Genomic DNA, 21,802 nt, shown 5'->3' with positions numbered 1-21,802 from the left:
ATTCAAATTCAAGAAATTAGAAAAGTCCGAGACAGGGAAAGGGGAAGGGAGGAGGCGGGTGAGTGGAAAAAGTGCATGGACCTTCCTGTTTACCTTTCAAAAACTGATCCCCATCTCTGAAATCAATCTATTCAAATATAAACATATCACAGTCATCTCTGAAATCTCCATATTAAATATAAAATCATGGATGTTTCAGCGCCATCACTGGGATGGGATGATGTTGAACTCTGGGACGGTACAGATTGTTGTGGTGCCCATGGCGACGGGTCCCCTCGTGCTCCTAAAAGCATGTGTAGAAATTACACGTCACATTCAATGGCGACCTGAAAACTTACCACAATGGGCTTTATGAACCCAAGTACTGGACTCTGGTTTTTACATTCTTTCTAGCTTCTGCAAAGCTTTTTAATATTTTTCTTCATTCGTTGGAGTTTCAATTCATATTCTTCTTACCTTCAAGCTTTCTTCTTAAGTTTTCACTGCCAGAAGAATTTCTGCAATTGCCTCTGTTTAGTGGGGAAATGGGTTCCTCACACGAAGGCAAATCTAGCAAACTCGAGAAAGATCCAGAAATTTGGTTGGGGAACGAGTACGAGAAAAGCACCGCGTTACAATATTTGGGTGGTTACGACAGTACTCAAATTGCAGGGGACTGTAATTTGCAGAGCTCTGTGACAGAATCCCGAAATCCCAAAGCTCAATTCTCTGAATCCTGCATGCGATTAGGCGCTGTGTACAAACCTTCTGATTCCTCTCTGATTCCATCTGTTAGTACTTGTGTTTCCTCAGATCGTGGGAAATTCCATGAATCGCTACAGCCTTATGTTTCTCTGTCGCATGAATTCCCTTTCGATGAAAACGATTCTGAGGAGATGGTTTTGTATGGAGTTTTGCAGGAAGCGATGAGCGAAGGTTGGGAGCCCATGAATCAGGCAAGCGAGGAAAAGCAGGAGGCCGCAGCAGAGACATTAGCAGGTGCATAGGAGGAGAAAGGGAAGTCATTAACAGTGGAGAAGCATTACAGAGGGGTGAGGAAAAGGCCATGGGGAAAATATGTTGCAGAGATCAGAGATTCAAATAGGCATGGCGCTCGTGTTTGGCTTGGGACTTTTGACACTACAGAGGAGGTGGCCATGGCTTATGATCAGGCGGCCTTCGCCATGAGAGGCTCGCGAGCTATGCTCAATTTTCCTCTTGAAGTAGTGCGAGAATCCGTGCTGCGAAACAGTAAGTATGCGAACCTGTTTAATTATGGTGAAGTAGCACCTGGATGCAGTCAGCAGCCTTCTGATTCCACATTTAACGATATCTCCATCTCCAGGCAAGAATTTGATACAGGCGAAGGCGATGGGCAGCTTGCTGGAAAATCAAAATCAAATGAAACCACTGAGAAATTAGTAGTCGAATTGGGGGATCTGGGCGTTGAATTGCTTGTGTCCACGACTGTCATGCAACCTGATCACAATCCAGATTGAATGCGGGCATGCGCAGGCGAGTTCTGCACACCCAATCGGTGAGGCACGGTTGGAATATGTAATTCTTTCTTAATTTCTGTATTCAGTCATTTCCATATGCTCTCTCCCTGGTATTGGCCAATAGGCACCAATTCCTTAATTCTTCTGGCATTAATGTTATATGAGGATCCTATCTGAACCACCATGTATCTTTTCAACTATAATCATCCTGAAATTGCAATACAATCCTCTACGAATTGCAAGCTTCCTTGTTCCCCAAAATTAGAGTGGAGTTTGCTATTGTTTTTCATGGTAAAAAAGCCAGACACCATTTCAAATGGTGATTAATCTGATATAGACAACCACCCATGGCGGGCACTGGAAGGGAAAAGCACTAATAGGTTCTTCGAAGAGGCAGAGTCCTGCCAAATTGTGCAGGGACTGTGTATCGTTTCAGTAAATTGGGAAAACCTAGAAACATGTTTTGGTAAATTGGGAAAGCTTATAAGGTCTCATATCAACAAACAACAATGATTTTGAATTACTATATATAGTAAACCTATATAAATGGGAGGAATCTTATTTTAATGAAAATGTAACCAGAGTAAGTTAAAATTAGATATTAAATTCAAATTCCCATTAAAATGGTTTATTTATGTATACTGATGTACCAAAAGATATCTAAAAAATAGAGAAGCCAAGGGAAAGTAGATACTATTATATTAGTGGGCCTGGAGTATGTCTTAAAATTGTTTGTGTTTGATTAAGAGCTCATTTTTCTATGATATAAGGAAACATGTTAATGATGCAAGATCTGGAGGCATCTAGTAGAAGTGTTCTTTTGTCACTTCATTAAAGAAATTTGGGTTATTTCCTATGGGTTAAGTCTTTAAATTTAGGAATAGATATGTGTTAACTTCAAGTTAGGTTTATTTCATTGGCCAATGCTCTATATGCAAATAGATGATTAACCTTAAAAGATATTTAGTTGATCTAACTTACTTTAAATGTCAAAATAAATTAATGAAATCTAAAAAATTCTATAAGTTAAAAGCCTATATCATTTTTCAATAATCTCATATTAATAATTACTAAATATATAAAATTAGAATTTATTTTTCATATCAAAATTTGCTAAATTAAACATACATATTAAAAAATTTTAATATATAATAATAATAATAATAATAATAAATTTTGAATTATTACAAATACTAAACATATATAAATCTCATATTAATAATTACTAAATATATAAAATTAGAATTTATTTTTCATATCAAAATTTGCTAATTAAACATACATATTAAATTTTTTTAATATATATAATAATAATAATAATAATAATAATAATAATAATAAATAAATAAATTTTGAATTATTACAAATACTAAACATATATAAATGAGAGTACCAGTAGGTTAAAAATATAAATTAAAAACAAATAATATATATGAAAATATGGGAGTAACGTAGAAATAGTAACAATAATAATAAAATTCGAAGGGAAAGGGAGGAAAGCGGGAGCTCTGCAAGAATGGCGAGGGTTTACGAGAGGAAATTAGCGGCCGAGCTCAGCGAACGAGCTGGCTCGAGCAATAATGGAGGTTGCGGAATGGACAAACGCATTATCTGCCAAAGGTATGGAGAAATTATTAAGGTTTTTGCATGCCAGAATACAGATCTGCGTTTCTATGAAGCAGATCATGATAACCAACGGTTCAAGCGATCGCCATCGAGACTGAAGCAGACACCATTTCTCTTGATCCGAGGCTTGGTGCATAGATCTAGCCTGAGGCTCATCACTACAGCCATCCGTTTGACAGATCGACCTCTATTCAGGTCAGATCTGGTAACTTTTTTTCGGGGAGACCGGGACCTTGGAGCAGCAGTCAGTGCAGTATACGGGATCGATGCCGCTACCCTGCAAATGGTTTTTCAAGACAGGTATCAGGGATTCCATGGGCATAAATTCTTGATGAATGGTGACGGAGGAAGTGGATACGCGGAGGCAGAGATAGCTAGATCTTTGCAGATAGGAGGCATACCCATCGAATCTGCTGTCGGAGGAAAGAAAGGGGGGCTGCATGGTACAGATCCGCTCTCCCCTGTACACAAAGACAACAGATCTGGCCCGGATCTAACCGATCTGGCCAAAAAACAAAAGAAGAGCCTGCGTATGGGTACAGATCCTCTGCCTCCCACCGATCCAACGAGGGGCAGCATCAAACGTTTGAAAGGGCAAACAATGCCTGGAGGGACAGAGCCAGATGGTCTAGAAGCGATTCAAATTTTCATAAGAACCCTGTCAGGGAATACAATCTGCATGCAAATAAGAACAGGGATGCTGATAAAAAATATAAAGGACGATATTCAAGAGTTATCAGGCATATCAGCAAGTCAGTTGAGCTTGATCTATGCAGGACACACTCTACAGGAAGAATTTACAGTGCAGCATTATGGAATAGTGAGAGATTCAACAATTTTTCTAAGTACGAGGCTGAGAGGAGGAAGCTTCGGATCTAGCTCAAAGGGCACAGGTTCGTTCAAGGACGCTGTCAAAGGAAAAGGGGAAGCCAGCAACAAGCCAGTGCCACCACAAGATCTGCCTGGTCCTTATATAGTGGAGCAAAGTAAGCAGAACCCAGTTCTGACAATCGATCTGCCGGAGGTAAACAACTTTCATGATGATCTCTCTTCTTTGGCAGTCATTTGTAGATTCAATGGCTTTTGGCCAAAAACAGATGCTTTACGGCATTGGATCCATTCCACATGGACACCAAATTGTGACATCCTTTTATGCACAAAAGGTTTTTTTATTGTAAAATTCGACACAGTGGAGGAAAAAGACCATGTCCTCCATGAGGGGCCATGGTTCTGGGGCAACGCAGGGCTTTTTACGACCCCTTGGTTTCCGGGATTTGACCCTTCCTCTATGGTGGTCTCCAAAATGCCAGTGTGGGTAAGGTTGCATAATCTCCCGCTTCACTTTTGGCTTCCCAAAGTATTTGAAGCAATGGGGAATGCAATAGGCAAATACATCAAGCAAGATGTCGAAAGAATTGCTAGATGCATTCACACTTTTGCCAGAATTTGTGTCGAAGTTGATCTCAGTCAAGGGCTTCCTGACAGCATCATCTTGATCCATAACAACTCCCAGTGGAAACAACCACTAGATTACGAAAACACGGCCTTCAGATGCCGAGGATGTCAACAGACAGGTCATCTCCGTAACAACTGTCCTCAAGCCAAAAAGGAAAACAGAAGGAACAAGAAACAAGCAAAAAAACCAAGAGGATGGCAGAATACAGTGAATCCCGAAGAAGAAACAGAAGACGAGGAGGAAGACAATCCTCCACCTGCAAATGACGATGACCCTATTGGAGGCGAAGCCGCGGCATCCTCTCCCATAGCACCGTCAAAGGCTCCACAGCAGGCAGAGATGACAAGCGTGGATCCAAGCATGGGAGGCATCAAACGGCATCACCACTCAGATACTTCAGACTCAGACAAAGAAACAGGCCCACAGAATGCAGAAACACAGTTAGTCATTGCTTCGATCGAGCCCACTCAAGGAGAGTGGCGCAAGGTTGAAAAGAAAAAGGGGAGAAAAACTTGAAGCGTGAGTTTTTACTCACAGCCGGAATTCAGTTTTTTGCCCTTTTTTTTCTCTCTCCTCTCTTCTATTTTCTTATTCTTTGTGCACGTTAGTCTTCTAACGTTGCGTGGGGTGCGAAAGCACTCGAGCCCATGTGGCAGCTTACGGAATGCTTCAATGCATTTGCTTGTGTAACTTTTCATTAATTTCTTTAATAAAAGGTTACCGTTTTTTTCCTTGGAAAAAAAATATGGGAGTAACGTAGGTTAAAATATATATTAGAAATATAAATTAGAAACAAATAATATATATGAAAAATCAATGCATATAAAATAATAATAAACATTTAATTATTATATATGTTAAACATATACATAAATGAGAGGAATCATGTTTTAATGAGAATGGAATAATAGTCATAGAAGGTACCATGTTAAAATTAGGTAGGTTCATATTTTATATATACAGAGGGGGTTGTCATGTTGAAATACAAAGAATGAAAGGGGAAAATATATATTTACTATACAAGGAATATGAAAAAATTATTTTCCACTTTTTGTTTAGTTGTTATTTTATTAAAGAATTTTGGGTTATTTCTTATGGGTTAAGTATTGAAGTTTAGGAATGGATATGCGACTTCAACTTAGGTTTATTTCATTGTCCAACACTTCATATGCAAATAGATGATTAGTCTTGGAGGATATGTGGTTCAATCTGACTTACTTTCGATGAATGTGTCTTTCAAAAAAAAGTAACAAACATTAAGAAATTCTATAAGTTAGAAGCTATTGGAATGCAACACAAGGCTCCAAGGCCTCCTAAACCCCTAGGTTCATTCTCCACTAAAATTTTGACCCCTCTCATGTTAAGCGGATATTTGATGGGACATCTCAAGACAACCTAGGACATTGTTGGGAAAAGGATAGAAACAAACTATTTAAGCTAATCATCGGTTGTGTAAAAAATAATAGAGTAGATCCTTTTGCATCTTGTGCACTCCTTGATTTAGCTTGGGATATTAGAATAATTATGTTGAATAGCTATGGTGAAAAAAGTCACAATAGGATGGCTAGAAGGGTGCTCTCAAAACATAGCCTTCACACATGAAGTGAATGTGAAAGCAATCAAGGAAAATATTCCAATATTCTACTACTTTACTTTCACACATATCTATAGAGATTGAATTTAGAAAGGGATTATCTAGCAAAAGATGTGGTGTTCATGGACTGTGATTACATTAGGTAGAGTACATAGTGGAGGGACTTCCACAACTCAATGAGGGATAAGGTGAAGCTATTAGGTTAAACAAGCCTCATTTAGATATTAAGTTATTTATATCCATGATGAAAAACCTTTAGACTTGTGTAAGGGATTGATTTTTGTTTCTATAGAGGAAATTGTCAAGGGATACTTTATCTCATTCATCCTTTGACTTGGTAGATTCTCATAATCTCCCTTGTGCTCCCAAAAATTCCCATTCAATATTGGAACATTCTAATGATTTACATCCTAAGGATCCCACAGTTAGACCCTTTGGTGTCCCTTTAATGTGAAGTCCTAAGGAAAAAACTCAAGTGTATGAAAAGTATTAGAAGATGTAAATGAGGTCTAGACCTATCAAGCCCTCAAAGTTCTTTTCCATAATTTGAAGCATAGGAGGTGGGGCTTCAATCTTGAAGAGGTTTTCATCTAGATGTTTCTCCCATCTTCCAATATTATCAATCTTTGTTCTTTGTGAATCCATCTCCAAAAAGGGTGAAATAAATTCCCCCCATAGGGTTTGAAGATCTAGATAATAATGTACGTGAAAAAGTGCTTTGAGAAGAAGCTCTTGTTGGAAAGGGTCCCACTACTTCTTTAGGCATTCAAGAATTTGTAGGGATATCGAAGACCAATGAAGGTTCACATAATACAAGGGGTAAATAAACAAAGTGGCAAATATATTGTGTTAAGACAATATAAGAGACAAATTGAATGATAATTAGTGAACGAAAAAACTAACTCTAGTAATTGCACTAGTTTTAGCTAGTATATTTCTTAGAAGATCCACAAAGGAGAATTGATTTAGGAAAATATACTAGGGTAATTCTTTGTAACCCTTATGTTGTGGAGGCATGTTTTGACCATAGAGTGAAAAGAGTATGAGTCCTTCATATATGTGTTAATATGCATACATTGATTATGGAAATATGGATTGAATCCATCTTAAGGAAATAGGAAGCATGTTGGGGGAATTTCTCAACTTCAAGAAGGTTCTCTATGAGTTGAATGCAAAATTTATGGTCAAAATGAATTTGAGGTTAGGTCTTTCAAAATGCTTACAACTAGAGGAGAGTAAGCATATTTTCACCCAATTTTAGGATTATAAGAAAGTTCCTTTTTATTCTAATATACATCATCAATAATATGTTCACATAGAAAAGATCATATAAAACCAAAAAGGAATATTTAGAGAAAGCAAGATTCAACAAGGAAATCTAAACTTGGTAATGTTTTTGGTGCAAAAATTATGCTCCCAAGAATATATCGTGAAGAATATAGGAAATCGATTAGCCAACCTTTACGCCACTTTGACAGAACACACTTTTCTTCAAACTCCATATCAAACTTAAAGTTCACACTTATCGACATTATTAAGCATATTGAAGTTAATAGAAGTACACAAGGGCACAATATTCAATTTAAGGTATTAAAGTTGTATCACCTTCCTCTGAATCCTCTCTCTCCCTTAAATTAAACAATATTTAGAATATAGTGGAGAATATTTTATGAATTATTCCATGGAATTTTGATAAGGGTCTCCTAGCTCCCTCGTTCCCAAATGTTGATTGTAACAAAGTACAAATCCTATAGGTAGGAAAAGGTCTTGCCAACCCTAACCATAGTGTATCAAGACTCAAGGATAATTGTTTAACGGTTAATGAGCATACGATAGAGCTTGTTCCTAGATTAGAGGGTGTTGGGGAAAGTGGCCAAACTATAAAGGAAATGGTTCCTTTTACCATATTCCTTCCTCATTAGGTTTCCTCTTCAATATGTAAAGGGTACACTCGGTTTGGGAGAAGTCCAAAATCTTTAAATATCCCATATTTCGAAGGATATCTCCAAGCCCAAAACGATATTTGTATATCACCTTATATACAAAAAATAAGGGGTAGGGGATCCTAATATAGGGGAGGTAGAAGGAGGTCTGAGCCTAGATGAGGAATTGACCTTGATGATCACCCTTAGAAGAAAGTGAAAACTAAAATTGGAATGAATTAAAAGGGTTGATTGAAAAATAAAATGTGGTAAAATTTTGCTAATTATGGGTGCAATTAGATTGAGGAACGCCTTGGGAAAGGGTAGTTGATGCTAGTTATCTAAATCAATATAAGAGGGTTGGACTACCCTAAATAAAAGATAGCCTTGAAGAGTCGCTACAATAGTTATTAGATAGATATTATCACCATGTTGTGTGAGCACCAACAATTTCCTTTTACATTATTCTTTTGATGAAGTGACCTGCAAACAACTATAAAGGATATGGTAAAGTGTCCCTCCTCTTTGGTGAGAAAACCTATTTTGTCCAAATTTGAGCCCATGAAATCAACTTTTGTTAAAAAGTCTTAACTTAGACATAATCTATGATCTAGATATTAGTGGACTTATGCTTCTCTTTTTATCATCCCTTTGAAAAGTACCTTTCATTAACTAACCTTACTTCATAGGACAATATAAATCATCATCTCAGTGACACAATGTAGTTGAATTCATGTCTTTATTATCATGGTATGGCGAAAGTACATTTCTCTACGACATGTCAGACATTGAATCTCATGCTCAATCCTCCATCTCTTTAAAATCCCTTGTCCATCCAAAACCCTTTCAACCTTTCAATATTAAATTTATATTTTTCATTGCTTATTATCAACTTCACTACTCCAAGAAATCCCCTTTCTCAGTGACACATCATAGAGAAAATGACTTTTTTCAGTGATTCAACACAATAGAAGTCACTTTTTCAATGACACAATGCTAAGAAAAGGACTCTTTTAGCATGATGCCATATTTTCTACTCTTCAACACTCTGAAAGTCACTTTCCCAATGATATCTAATGGAGAAATATAATTTTCTAGTTGCATGTCACTAACAAAGTCTCTTTTTCATTGAAAATTTCTAGCCTTTCTTCTCTCCCCACTAAGAAAATGAATCCATTAATGATATTAAATGATACAAATTTTATGCTTAGTGATTAAGGACTAAGCCCCATTAATGGCCTTGGTTTTCATGCCAAAAAAAAAATTATAAAAATGACTTCCAATCTATTATTCTCAACATTTGTTAAGCTTGATGCTTTGCATCCAACACCATCTAACCACCAAAAATATGCAAACACATCAGGTTCTTAATTATGATCAATCCACATCATCAGGGTTTCTACATACTGCATCACCAACAAAGATTCTCCCCTTCCTCTCCATTTGTTTTTGAATTGCACTAGTTAAACATGAAATTCATTTATATTTTTTCCAATTTGCAATTCATAGGGAAACTAAGGATTAGAGCTCACCCCTCTCCACTCCACCTATCTATTATACCTACTCTATTATGTATAAATGCCAAGGATGAGGTTTGGTCAGACAATGTTATTAAGCAATCCATATGTTGAGACTAGTTACATTTAATTATCAATTTGGGAGTTTCTAAACTTATGAAATGCAGGCCAAATATGTAAAAAGATATATTTTCTCCAGTATGACCTACCTAAGAAATGAAAAATAAATGAATGTAACTATGGAAATGAAACAAATGAGCATGAAATTAAAAATTTAAAATTAAAATCTAATTCAAGCATTCTTGGTGGTGGCCATGTACTAGGGTAGTGATCTTACTATCGGGATCTTGTTGTCACTAAGTTATGGGCCTTCACTAATCTTATACTTTCCATCTTTCCAAAGAGCATCATTATGTTGTTGATGAATTAAGAAAAATGTCACACTTGCATAAAGATAAACCATACTAGTAAAAATAAACAAATGAAATTAAAATACATCTTATATTAAATGACACTTTGTTAAGAGCATCATTATGTTGTTGATGAATTAAGAAAAAATGTCACACTTGCATAAAGATAAAAACCATACTAGTAAAAATAAACAAATGAAATTAAAATACATCTTATACTAAACAACACTTTGTTATCGTATTGTAGGCCCACCCTTTCTTTCATAGAATAGAACACTACTAATCTATAATATAAATAAACAAATTTGATTGCAAACTACATGAGCTATAAAACAATAACTTATAATTAGACAATTATTATATAACTTTAATCTATATGGACACAATATATCATGAAATGTAGTTTATTCCATCATAGTCTCGACATACGCTCCAAGAGCCCCCCTTTTAAATGGAGATAGCACTCTTATTTATACAAAACTAAGATAACCAATAATAAATCTAGATTCACATATATCTCATGTGGTTATAATGATTTGCTAATAATTAACATCTCTAAAATCTTCCCACACATATCTCTATGATATTTGATAACAAATATTCTATGATTCTTCCTCATCTAAGATACTTGAATGATTATCCCAAATCCTTATCAAATCTTCATGGATTGAAAATGAAAATTGAATTTGGATCTTGATGTTAAAAAAATGCATTGTTACAAGCTTTAAATGTACTGTAATCATCAACAAACTAACCCTATGTTCTAAGATAAGTGAAAACATGTTATTCTTCTAAAATGTAATCATAAATTCACTTACGATATACACTAAATGCATAATCCTACATATAAATATTTAAATGGAATAAAAGTGGGGTTACAAAAAAGCAGAAAAGGATTAAAAAGTTAAGTAAATGTTGCGAAAGGATGATAGAAAGATGTCAATTTTGAGACTCAACATTTCCCCAATTGATATGTTGCATGTCCTCATGTAACTCTCATATGATTCTATGAATTGTGTGATTAGGTATTCCACATCTGAGAATTCAATAGTAAGCTAAAAATACTTGAGTTGCCATTGATTTGTGGTTCATCTTGTGTAACAACCACAAGTTTTGTAAGTGTTTGTATTTGTGTGACAACACTTACCTCTTGCAATTTCTCCATTTTCTGATGTAACAAAAGAAAATCTCAGCCTTCATCATTCAACAAAAAAATCACCAACTTGAAAATTAAATTATGTGCATGTATTCATAATGCTAATCCAATAGTTTGCACAAGAGGCTAGTCTAACTAATCAACAATCTCATCATTCTTGGAATAATCCATCACCCTGCTAATGATCTTGAAAAAAAAACTCAAAACCTATGAATCCTTTGGAAACACTCTAGATAATATTATTGGATTGTTATAGGAACAATATTCTTTCACCCCTGGGCTTTTGAAATCAATCCCAATGAAATTCTTTACTAGTCTATACTAATTGTACATGGTCTTACTTTGGAAAAGAAAATAGAAATCCATAATAAATTATACATGTTATATTCTGATTTGCTGAACTTACCAAATCCCTTTTTAAACATATTCCAAAACAAATATGTTCCAGCATGAAAATAGCAGGCTGCCATAGATAGCTTAAGGTAAATTTTGGAAAACAATAGTTACAATTTAAGAAAACAATTGGTAAAGGGAAGTTTGATTTAGACCTCACCATTGTTTTCCAAATGCTATTCAATGATCTCTGCCATGCACACAGATATAAACACGTGGCTGTTTTGACTCTTCAGGAACACTATCACTTCCACCATTTTCCAATAAAAGTTTCAAAATTCATGGCAGAAGCTAACAATATTATAAGTGAAAAAAAATTGCTACATGTTTGAAGATGAGTCGAGTTCTTGCAATTGCCAATCTGGGTATGCCTTTTTTTAGTGAATATGAATATGTTAATTTTACCTTGACACTTCAGCTCAAAAAATTTAGAAAAATCTAGTTTGGAGATTTTACATCATAAGTAAATGAATTTCTACACTCTAAAAAATATAGTTTTACAAATTTTGATTTAAATATAAATATATCTTCAAAACATGTCTACACAATAATTTTTATACATTTTCTAAGAATTTTGCACACTTGGTTATCTGGATGGTTATATTGAGCATAAAACCCATTTCTTCAGTTTTCTTCATTTTGACTCCACTACATGCAAAAATTGTGAAGTATATTTGACTAGCTGGATGGTTATATTGGGCATAAAACCCATGTCTTGGCTTTTCTTCATTTTGACTTCGCTACATGCAAATAATGTGCAAAAATTGGCCTTAAAAATATTTGACTGTTCTGAAATTACCAAGTTTGACTGAGCTAACACACCCCTGGTTAAGTTTGCAGTATATTCAATAAGTGCCAAAACATCTTGTGGAATTTGCGCACAAAATCCATGTGGCTCAATTTGATTTAATGAAAGTTGGGTATGCCAACCTATGAAATGGCTAGATTTCGTTAGCTATAGAATTCTCATAACCACTGCTACAAAATTCTAGTAGCTTACTAACTTTTGCTTTTGTCTTTACCTTAACCACTTTCCTTGGAACCCCGATTTCAGATTTGTTGCCATCTAAGATGTGCGAAAACATGTCTTTGTCATGTAAAACATCCCCCGACCACTAGATTTGGATTCTGAGTTGTGCTTTTACAAACCAATGAGGGTGCTATTTTCCTGTTGCAACAACAAATATGTGCGCAAACAACATGTATACCACCATTTTCAGAAAGGAGTCAGAACGTGACAAAAACCTGAGAAAAATGCTATTTAAAAGGTATGAATAAGTAACTAAAGAACCTTGTTTCCATCTATGGATAAATTTAATAAATAGGAAAGGTATAGAAGAGTAGTACAAGGAATCATAAGATATATGGAGAATTTTCCAAGTACACTTCTTATAGCGTTTAATGAATCACTGATTAAAAAGTAGAAAATAAACATACTCGCACCTACCTGGAAATTTTATAAGATCTACTATAAGTAGATGACATCGTAAGACGCAATGAGCTACTCCATAATGGGGGTATGAACTGAGATAAATGAATAGAAATTGGATCATGTGGTATTGGTATCTCTTAGGATTGGTAGCATGATATTTGAAGCAACCACCTTCTGTAAATTGAGATATGAAATATTTGTATAATGGAGAAGCAAGTTTGTAAATCTATGATGTAAAGAACAATAGAATTTGGAGAAATCACCTTTTTAAGTATACAAACCTATTTAACTATGGTGAAGTAGCACTCGGATGCAGTCAGCAGCCTTCTGATTCCACATTTAACGATATCTCCGAGCAATAATTTGATACATGCGAAGGCTATGGGCAGCCTGCTGAAAAATCAAAACCAAATGAAACCACTGAGAAATTAGTAGTGGAATTGGGGAATCTGGGCGTTGATATGTTGGAGGATTTGCTTGTGTCCACGACTGTCATGCAACCTGATCACAATCCAGATTGAATGCCGGCATGTGCAGGCGAGTTCTGCACACCCAATCGGCGAGGCACGGTTGGAATATGTAATTCTTTCTTAATTTTATGTCTTCAGTCATTTCCATTTATTCTCTCCCTGGTATTGGCATTAATGTTATATGAGAACCGAACATGGTTTTTTCGGGGCAGACAGCAAGATTCATCATTTATTCTACAATTTCTGAATTGGATCCTGTCTGGACTCTGAACCACCATGTATCTTCTCAACTATAATCATCTTAAAATTGCAATACAATCCTCTACGAATTGCAGGGTTCCTTGTTCGCCAAAATTAGAGTGGAGTTTGCTGTTTTTTTGTCCAAAACCAAAATCTCACTTGATTCAACCTCGGGCATGTGATATATTTACGATGATTCGAATATAGATGTGCATTTAATTTATGCTGCTATTGCAAATAATGTATGAACTCTACTGCAATTCATTAATGTTACATTGATTCCAGAGACAATGCAATTGAACCTCGTATGCATATTAATACAGAAAATAGCGACTATCCATTATAAAGGAGGCTGATGGAAGGAGGTAAACCCTGATTGAGATAACTCCAATTGAGCAAACACCAATTTCGAAAAAACCCTAATTCAGCTAAAACCATTGATAAACCCTAATTCAGAAAAAACCCAATTCAGCAAACCCCTGAAAGCCCCGAATAGACAATTTTTTAAGCCTATGCAAGACAGAAAAGAGGCAAGCTTATTTATCTTTCGTTGAGACGCCATATTTCTCTTGCATCTTGGTGAGGTCGTCCTCCTTCTTCTTGTTGTCGACCTTTTTGGTCATCTTGGACTGCTGGTAATAGAGGACGATGAGATACCTGTTGGCGACATTGAAGCCTGAGAGGTGATCGACGGCGTTCTTGGCGTCGCATGTCTTCATAAACGACGAAGGCGGTCCAGCGGGTATCCTTGTTGACGCCGATTCGGATCTGCCTGATGGCTCCATATTTGCCGAATATGTCATACATTTCCTCCGACGTTATGTTGAATGGCAGGTTCCTGACATACACAACCCTCTTCACCTCCGGCGGCAGCCGACCATTGGCCTTCCTCAAGCTTATGCTCATCTTCACTTCTTCTTCTAATGTCCTTCCTTCCACCAATAGTAAAACCTGCGCTTCTACGTATCGATGTTATCTACTGCCGTGAAACAACAAATACGCACCAAAACCGGACCCCATTTCAAATGGTGACCCGAGGCCGCCGCTGCAAGGGAAAAGCAGTAATAGATTATTGGAAGAGGCGGAGTCCCTACCAAATTGTGCTGCGACTTTGCGTGTCGTTTCAGGAAGCCTATGGACATTTTTGAATGAGTTTCATGTGCACAATTTCTAAACGGACCATATAATAAAGAATAAATATATATGCGAAAAGTCTTTAATGAAATGACAGGAATTATATAATGAAATGAGAAAAAACATATTTTAATGAGAAATTATATATATAAAGTTTGAGTCTTCGAGTTCAAAAATGGAAAGGTTAAGGGATAGAATATGTATTTTTTAGGGGTGGAGTATGTATTTTTTCATAGACTTAGCATTTGAATCACAAGGGGTCTTATATACCAATTTGATCAAGGGTTATATATATATATATATAAATGAAAGGAAATTTTATAGGTCTTTTGTCTTAGAGACAAAAAAGTATTATACATTAATTTGATGTCATTTAATCATAACTTTATATATATACTGTTAAGCTCCCTCTCCCAATGGCCGCCGATAATCTGGAAATCAATTGCAGTCATTTCCTTAAATTATGGAAACCAGCTGCAATTATTTCCTTCAATTACAGAAACTATCTTCAGTTAATTAATTTCTTGTTGGGAGCTCCTGGAGTGGTCCATTACTCCCTCTGCAGTTTTCTACCATGATCTATGGAACACTTGACACATAGCCAACAAAAGCTTGATGGAAGTTTGGCTATAAATACTTCTGTTTGGTCCCCAAGTTCACTAACTCAATTCCCTTCAGCTTTACACCATCAAATCAGAGTGAGCAGAGCTTGGAAGTGCCACGCGGGTGAGAGAAAAAGTCTGCAGTTTTTGTAAAAGTTTCACAGTGTTGGCACTATGGGCAACCTTTTACAAGGATGGGACGGTGTTGCTATTGCTGGAGCTTTGTTATATATTAAGCCAGAGTTTCATCTAGAACACACGCCAACGATCGAGGGGCAAAACATATCACATCAATAGCAGGACTTTTGGCTCACAAATATGGCAGGCAAATAGTCTTATTCATAGCCGGAGTTTTATATTATCTCGGTGGTTCTGGAATGGATGTAACATGAAATATTTATGCACTCATTGCATTTCAGCAATCTGGTTGGTGAATGTGTAAACTTGTTAAAGAATAAATAGTATCAAAGTGTGAGCAAGCATCAATGGCTGGAGGTATGATTTCTTGGGTATTAAAGTTTTTTTCGATTCTTTAAGTATTTATTCCACATTATAGAATCGTTATTAAACTTGCATTTGGTATTAGAGCAACTAGTTATCTCTGCCTTGGTGTTTATAGACATGCTCCGTTTGGCTCAATGCCATATTTTGAGAATTTTCTGAATTAAGGCATTTATTTGGAAATATGTCTAATTTTTGTTCAATTTTTATGCTTATAATATTTATTTGGTTTAATTATATGCAATTTAGATAATTGTTGTGCAAATTTATTAATTATGCTCATATTTAATTTGCATGCATTGATTATTTCTGCTTTAAGTAATACATGCTATTTTGGATTAGTATACGAGACCCATCGTTGGATGTTATGCATGAATATTATAGTTTTATTTATGCAATTTATAATTATTTACATATCAAGTTAATTTTTATGCAATAAAGAAATAATGTCTAAATGATCTATATAATTTTTAATTGATTAGAGAGTAGCCACAGTATCTCTAATTAAATAATATTATATATTATGATTGATTAGGACCACATAAAGAATATTTAGACATTAATTGTAATTAATTATACTTAATATTATAAATTTTATCCCACATGAATTTTTATTATATTTATATAATTAATTAGGATAAAATATTCATAACTTACCCACATAAATTATGAATTAATAGTTTTATCATAAAGTTCAAATCTAAGATAGAATTTATATCGAATTATAATCATAATATACCCTTTAGAATTATGAATTAAGTGAATAATTTGATAAATTCTATCATAAAGAATAATTGAATCTGCTTGAATTGAAAATTTAGTCCACAGATAATTTTTATGTCATTAGATTCAATTTTAAACATGATTTACATTGGTAAAGCATGGAATTTTATTTAGGTCTCAAATTTAACATAAGCATGTGATCTTTAATTTTATGCAGTTGTACAACTTACAAATTTCTCTGAAATTCGTTGTGATATCCCTGAACTTAAGGGAGATAACTATAAGGTCTGGAAGGAGAGAGTTCTCCTTCATTTGGGGTGGATGGACATAGACTATGCTATTAGGAAAGATGAACCACCGGCACTCACTAATACCAGCATTGCAGCGGACATCACGCTTTATGAACGATGGGAGCGATCTAATCACCTAAGCATGATGTTCATTAAGACTAAAATTTTAGCTAGTATTCGTGGTTCCGTTGATCAGCATGAAAAGGTCAGAGACTAACTGAAAGCCATTGATGATCAATTCGTCACTTCAGCCAAGGCACTAGCAAGCACCCTAATCATGAAGTTCTCATCCCTAAGGCTCACCAATGTGAAAGGTGTACGCGAGCACATCATGCAAATGAGGGACACTGTGGCTCAATTGAAGAAACTCGAGGTTGAAATATCAAAGTCCTTCATGGTGCACTACATCCTGAACACCCTTCCGCACCAATACAGACCCTTCAAAATCTCATACAACACACATAAGGATAAATGGTCAATTAATGAACTCATGACCATGTGTGTTCAAGAGGAAGGGAGACTGGTGATGGAACTGGGAGAAAGTGCAATGCTGGCAACGTGAGGAAAGGGAAAATATCAAGCCAATCATAAAGGGAAAAGTAAAGTACCTCCCCAAGCTGATATTAAGAAGGATTCCAAGTGTTTCTTTTGTAAAAAGAAGGGACACATGAAGAAGGAATGCGCCAAATTTCAGAAATGGCTTGCGGACAGAGGTAATCCAATCTCGTTTGTTTATTATGAATCTGATATGGTTAATATCAATATCAACACCTGGTGGATTGCTTCTAGATCAACAATTCACATTTCGAATTCCTTGTAGGGTTTGCAAAACCTAAGGAAGCCAGTGGGAAGTGAGCAAAGCATCATATCAGGAAACAAGATGGGCTCGCATGTGGAAGCAATAGGAACATGCTATTTAAATTTAAGTAGTGGCTTTGTTTTAGAATTAGAAAAGACATTTTATGTTCCAAGTTTTTCTAGAAACTTGATTTCAGTTTCAAGACTTGTACATTATTCCTTCAACTTTTCAGAAATATCTTTCAGTGTATTTTATAAATCTGATTGTGTTGGGAATGTTATTTTGTCTAATGGTCTTTACTGCATTAATTTACAAAACAATGCCACTTGTGATTCAATGCATGTTAACACTGGCACTAAAAGATGTGTTTAATGAGGATTCCTCTAAATTATGGCACCAGAGATTAGGTCATATCTCCATAGAAAGAATTAAAAGATTAGTAAATGAAGGGGTACTTAATACTCTAAATTTTACTGATTTTGAGACTTGTGTGGACTGCATAAAGGGAAAGCAGAACAACAAGTCAAAGAAAGGTGCAAATAGGAGTTCATACATATTAGAGATCATACATATTGATATATGTAGTCCAGACATGGACTCACATGGTTAGAGATACTTCATCTCTTTTGTAGATGATTATTCACGATATATGTATCTATACATGCTTCATAAAAAGAACGAAGCATTAGATGCCTTTAATATCTTTAAGACTGAAGTAGAGAAATAATGCGACAAGCAAATTAAGATCATGAGATCAGATAGAGGTGGAGAATATTATGGTAGATACACAGAAGATGGACAAGCACCTGGGCCATTCGCAAAATGTCTTCAAGAGCATGGGATTGTTTCCCAATACGCCATGCCTGGTTCACCCGACCAGAATGGCGTAGCAGAAAGAAGAAACCGAACATTATTGGACATGGTGCGGAGTATGCTTAGCAACTCCAATCTTCCTAAATCCTTGTGGACTGAAGCACTTAAGATGACAATGTATATATTAAACTGAGTTCCAACCAAGGTTGTTCCTAAAACGTCATTTGAATTATGGAAAGGTTGGAAACCGAATTTGCGACATATGCACGTTTGGGGATGCCCATCTGAAGTGAGAATATATAATCCACAAGAGAAGAAGATGGACCTAAGGACCATTAGTGGGTATTTCATTGGATATGCTGAAAGGTCTAAAGGTTACAGATTTTATTGTCCATCTCATAGCACTAGGATTGTGGAATCAAGAAATGCAAAGTTTCTTGAAAATGACTTGATCAGTGGGAGCGATCAAACCAGGAACATAGTTTCTGAGAAGGATCATTCAGAATCTCAACCTTCCACCTCAAGTGATAGATTGATTATTATTCACAACGCCCCTCAAGTACAAACTGGTGTTGAACAACCAATTGTTGAAGTTCCACAAGCTGCTGACGACATTCCAGTAGATTAGGTAGTTCAAGAGTTGCCAAGAACTTTTGAACAACGAGTTGAATGACATACTTCTTAGGAAGACGATGGTACAACATTAAGAAGATCTATTAGACCCAATAGATCAGCAATTCCTGATGATTATGTTGTGTATCTGCAAGAATTTGACTACAACATTGGAGTCGAAAATGATCCCGAGTCTTTTTCACAAGCCGTGAGTTGCAAAGAATCAGAATTATGGTACGATGACATGAAGGAAGAGATGAATTCTATAAAGAGTAACAAAGTCTAGGATCTTGTTGAGTTGCCTAATGGTGCAAAATCCATTGGATGTAAATGGGTCTTTAAGACAGATTTCGAGGCATCTTGGGTCTGTCTCAGGAAACCTATATTAATAAAATTTTAGAGAGATTTCGGATGAAATATAGTTCACCAAGTGTAGCTCCCATTGTGAAGGGTGATAGGTTCAATTTGAACCAATGCCCGAAGAATGACTTTGAAAGGGAACAAATGAAGAACATTCCATATGCTTCTGCTGTCAGAAGCCTAATGTATGCTCAGGTCTGCACAAGACCTGACATTGCATTTGTTGTGGGAATGTTGGGACGATATCAGAGTGATCTAGGTTTAGACCACTGGAGAGCTGCAAAGAAAGTAATGAGGTACCTTCAAGGAACCAAAAACTACATGCTTATGTATAGACGGACGAACAATTTGGAAGTAATTGGCTATTCAGTTTCTGACTTTGCTGGATGTGTTGATTCACGCAAATCAACATCAAGATACATTTTTATGATGGGCGGTGGAGCTGTATCATGGAGGAGTGCCAAGCAGACCTTGATTTCCACTTCCACTATGGAAGCCGAGTTCGTCTCTTGTTTTGAGGCTACTTTACATGGTGTATGGCTTAAGGGTTTCATTTTTGGGCTTAGAATTATGGATTCTATCTCTAAGCCATTGAGAATGTATTGCGACAGTTCAACTGCTGTTTTTATGGCTAAAAACAACAAAAGTGGGAGTCGAAATAAACACATCGACATTAAGTATTTAGCTATAAGGGAACGTGTTAAAGAAAAGAAAGTGGTCATTGAGCACATCAACACTGAGTTGATGATTGCTGATCCTTTGACTAAGGGCATGCCACTGTTTAAATTCAAGGATCATGTAATGTATATGGGACTTGGTTCCATTATGTAGTTTCTCATTGTATGGAAAATGTTATTTTAATGAAATTCTTAATTATTGTGATGTTTTTTTCATATTTATGTGCACCTTAATTTGATTTGAGAGAATTCATCTATGTAGGACCAAGAATAAACATAAGGTTTATTTATTAAGAAATTGTTGCCACATAAATTTTAATAGAAATAAATACATAGTAATACATGGAAGATAATACTTGTCATTAGAGAACTTATTACCATGATTCATGTATCTATTACTTAATAAAGATTATCAATGGGTTTTAAGATGAGACATTAAGATTGGAAGTATGGACCAAGTGGGAGAATGTTAAGCTCAGTCTCCCAACGACCGCTGATAATCTGGAAATCAATTGCAGTCATTTCCTTAAATTATGGAAACCAGCTGCAATTATTTCCTTCAATTACAGAAACTATCTTCAGTTAATTAATTTCTTGTTGGGAGCTCTTGGAGTGGTCCATTACTCCCTCTGTAGTTCTCTACCATGATCTGTGGAACACTTGACACATAGCCAACAAAAGCTTGATGGAAGTTTGGCTATAAATACCTCTGTTTGGTCGCCAAGCTCACTAACTCAATTCCCTTTAGCTTTACACCATCAAATCAGAGTGAGCAGAGCTTGGAAGTGCCACGCGGGTGAGAGAAAAAGTTTGCAGTTTCTGTAAAGTTTCATAGCATCGGCACTGTGGGCAACCTTTTACAAGGATGGGATGGTGCTGCTATTGCTGGAGCTTTGTTATATATTAAGCCAGAGTTTCATCTAGAACACGCGCGAACGATCGAGGGGCAAAACATATCACATCAATAGCAGGACTTTTGGCTGACAAATATGGCAGGCAAATTATTCATAGCCGGATTTCTGTATTATCTCGGTGGTTCTGGAATGGTTGTAACACAAAATATTTATGCACTCATTGCATTTCAACAATCTGGTTGGTGAATGTGTAAGCATGTTAAAGAATAAATAGTATCAGAGTGTGAGCAAGCATCGATGGCCGGAGGTATGATTTCTTGGGTATTAAAGTTTTTTTTCGATTCTTTAAGTATTTATTCTGCATTATAGAATCGTTATTAAGCTTACATATACTTTATTAAATGAGACCAATTTAATGTCTAATTTAACCATAACTTTATATATACTTTACTTAAATGAGAGAAATTATACTTAAATGAGAATGGAGCCATAAATTCAAAGCCCCACTAATTTTTTTTATTTTTGGTTATGTATAAAATGGCATGCTGAAAAGAAGAGAATGGAAAGGCAAGTAGATACCCACTAAAGAATCCTTGAAATGTGAAGAATCCTTTTTGCACTATTTCTATTGTCTTTTCATTTAGAAATTCGGGTTATCTCTTCTGGGTTAAGTCTTCAAGTATAGGGATGGATTTTCAATTAAATTTTAGTATATTGATTAGCATTTCATATATAAATAAATG

General features: G+C 35.7%; 2 protein-coding genes and 1 pseudogene across 2 annotated transcripts; 2 read left to right on the top strand and 1 right to left on the bottom strand.

Moving 5' to 3' along the window:
• Nucleotides 1-400: 400 nt before the first annotated feature.
• LOC149147652 (uncharacterized) lies at nt 401-1,423 on the top strand. The gene is made up of 2 exons (XM_089441395.1): nt 401-770; nt 900-1,423. The coding sequence occupies exons 1-2, from the start codon at nt 525-527 to the stop codon at nt 984-986; spliced, it is 333 nt and encodes a 110-aa protein (XP_089297521.1). The 5' UTR covers nt 401-524; the 3' UTR covers nt 987-1,423.
• On the top strand, nt 1,137-1,478 carry LOC149147651 (uncharacterized). Its single transcript, XM_089441907.1, has one exon. It carries the CDS (start codon nt 1,137-1,139, stop codon nt 1,476-1,478), a length of 342 nt encoding a protein of 113 aa, XP_089298033.1.
• A 12,523-nt stretch (nt 1,479-14,001) lies between these two features.
• On the bottom strand, nt 14,002-14,734 carry LOC149147650 (splicing factor 3B subunit 6-like protein pseudogene; annotated as a pseudogene).
• Between the last annotated feature and the right edge of the window lie 7,068 nt (nt 14,735-21,802).

Source organism: Pinus tabuliformis, chromosome 9 (assembly GCF_031772625.1).
Source record: "Pinus tabuliformis cultivar Carrire ecotype Pingquan chromosome 9, CPIR1, whole genome shotgun sequence".
Lineage (NCBI taxonomy): Eukaryota > Viridiplantae > Streptophyta > Pinopsida > Pinales > Pinaceae > Pinus > Pinus tabuliformis.
This window is presented reverse-complemented; position numbering and strand designations above follow the sequence as displayed.

Excerpts from the sequence above, each read along its gene's own strand:
- LOC149147652 (XM_089441395.1), top strand. The coding sequence starts at position 525 with ATGGGTTCCTCACACGAAGGCAAATCTAGCAAACTCGAGAAAGATCCA. Across the intron at positions 771-899 it reads ATTCCTCTCTGATTCCATCT|GAAGCGATGAGCGAAGGTTG; the intron begins GTTAGTACTTGT and ends GGAGTTTTGCAG.
- LOC149147651 (XM_089441907.1), top strand. The coding sequence starts at position 1,137 with ATGGCTTATGATCAGGCGGCCTTCGCCATGAGAGGCTCGCGAGCTATG.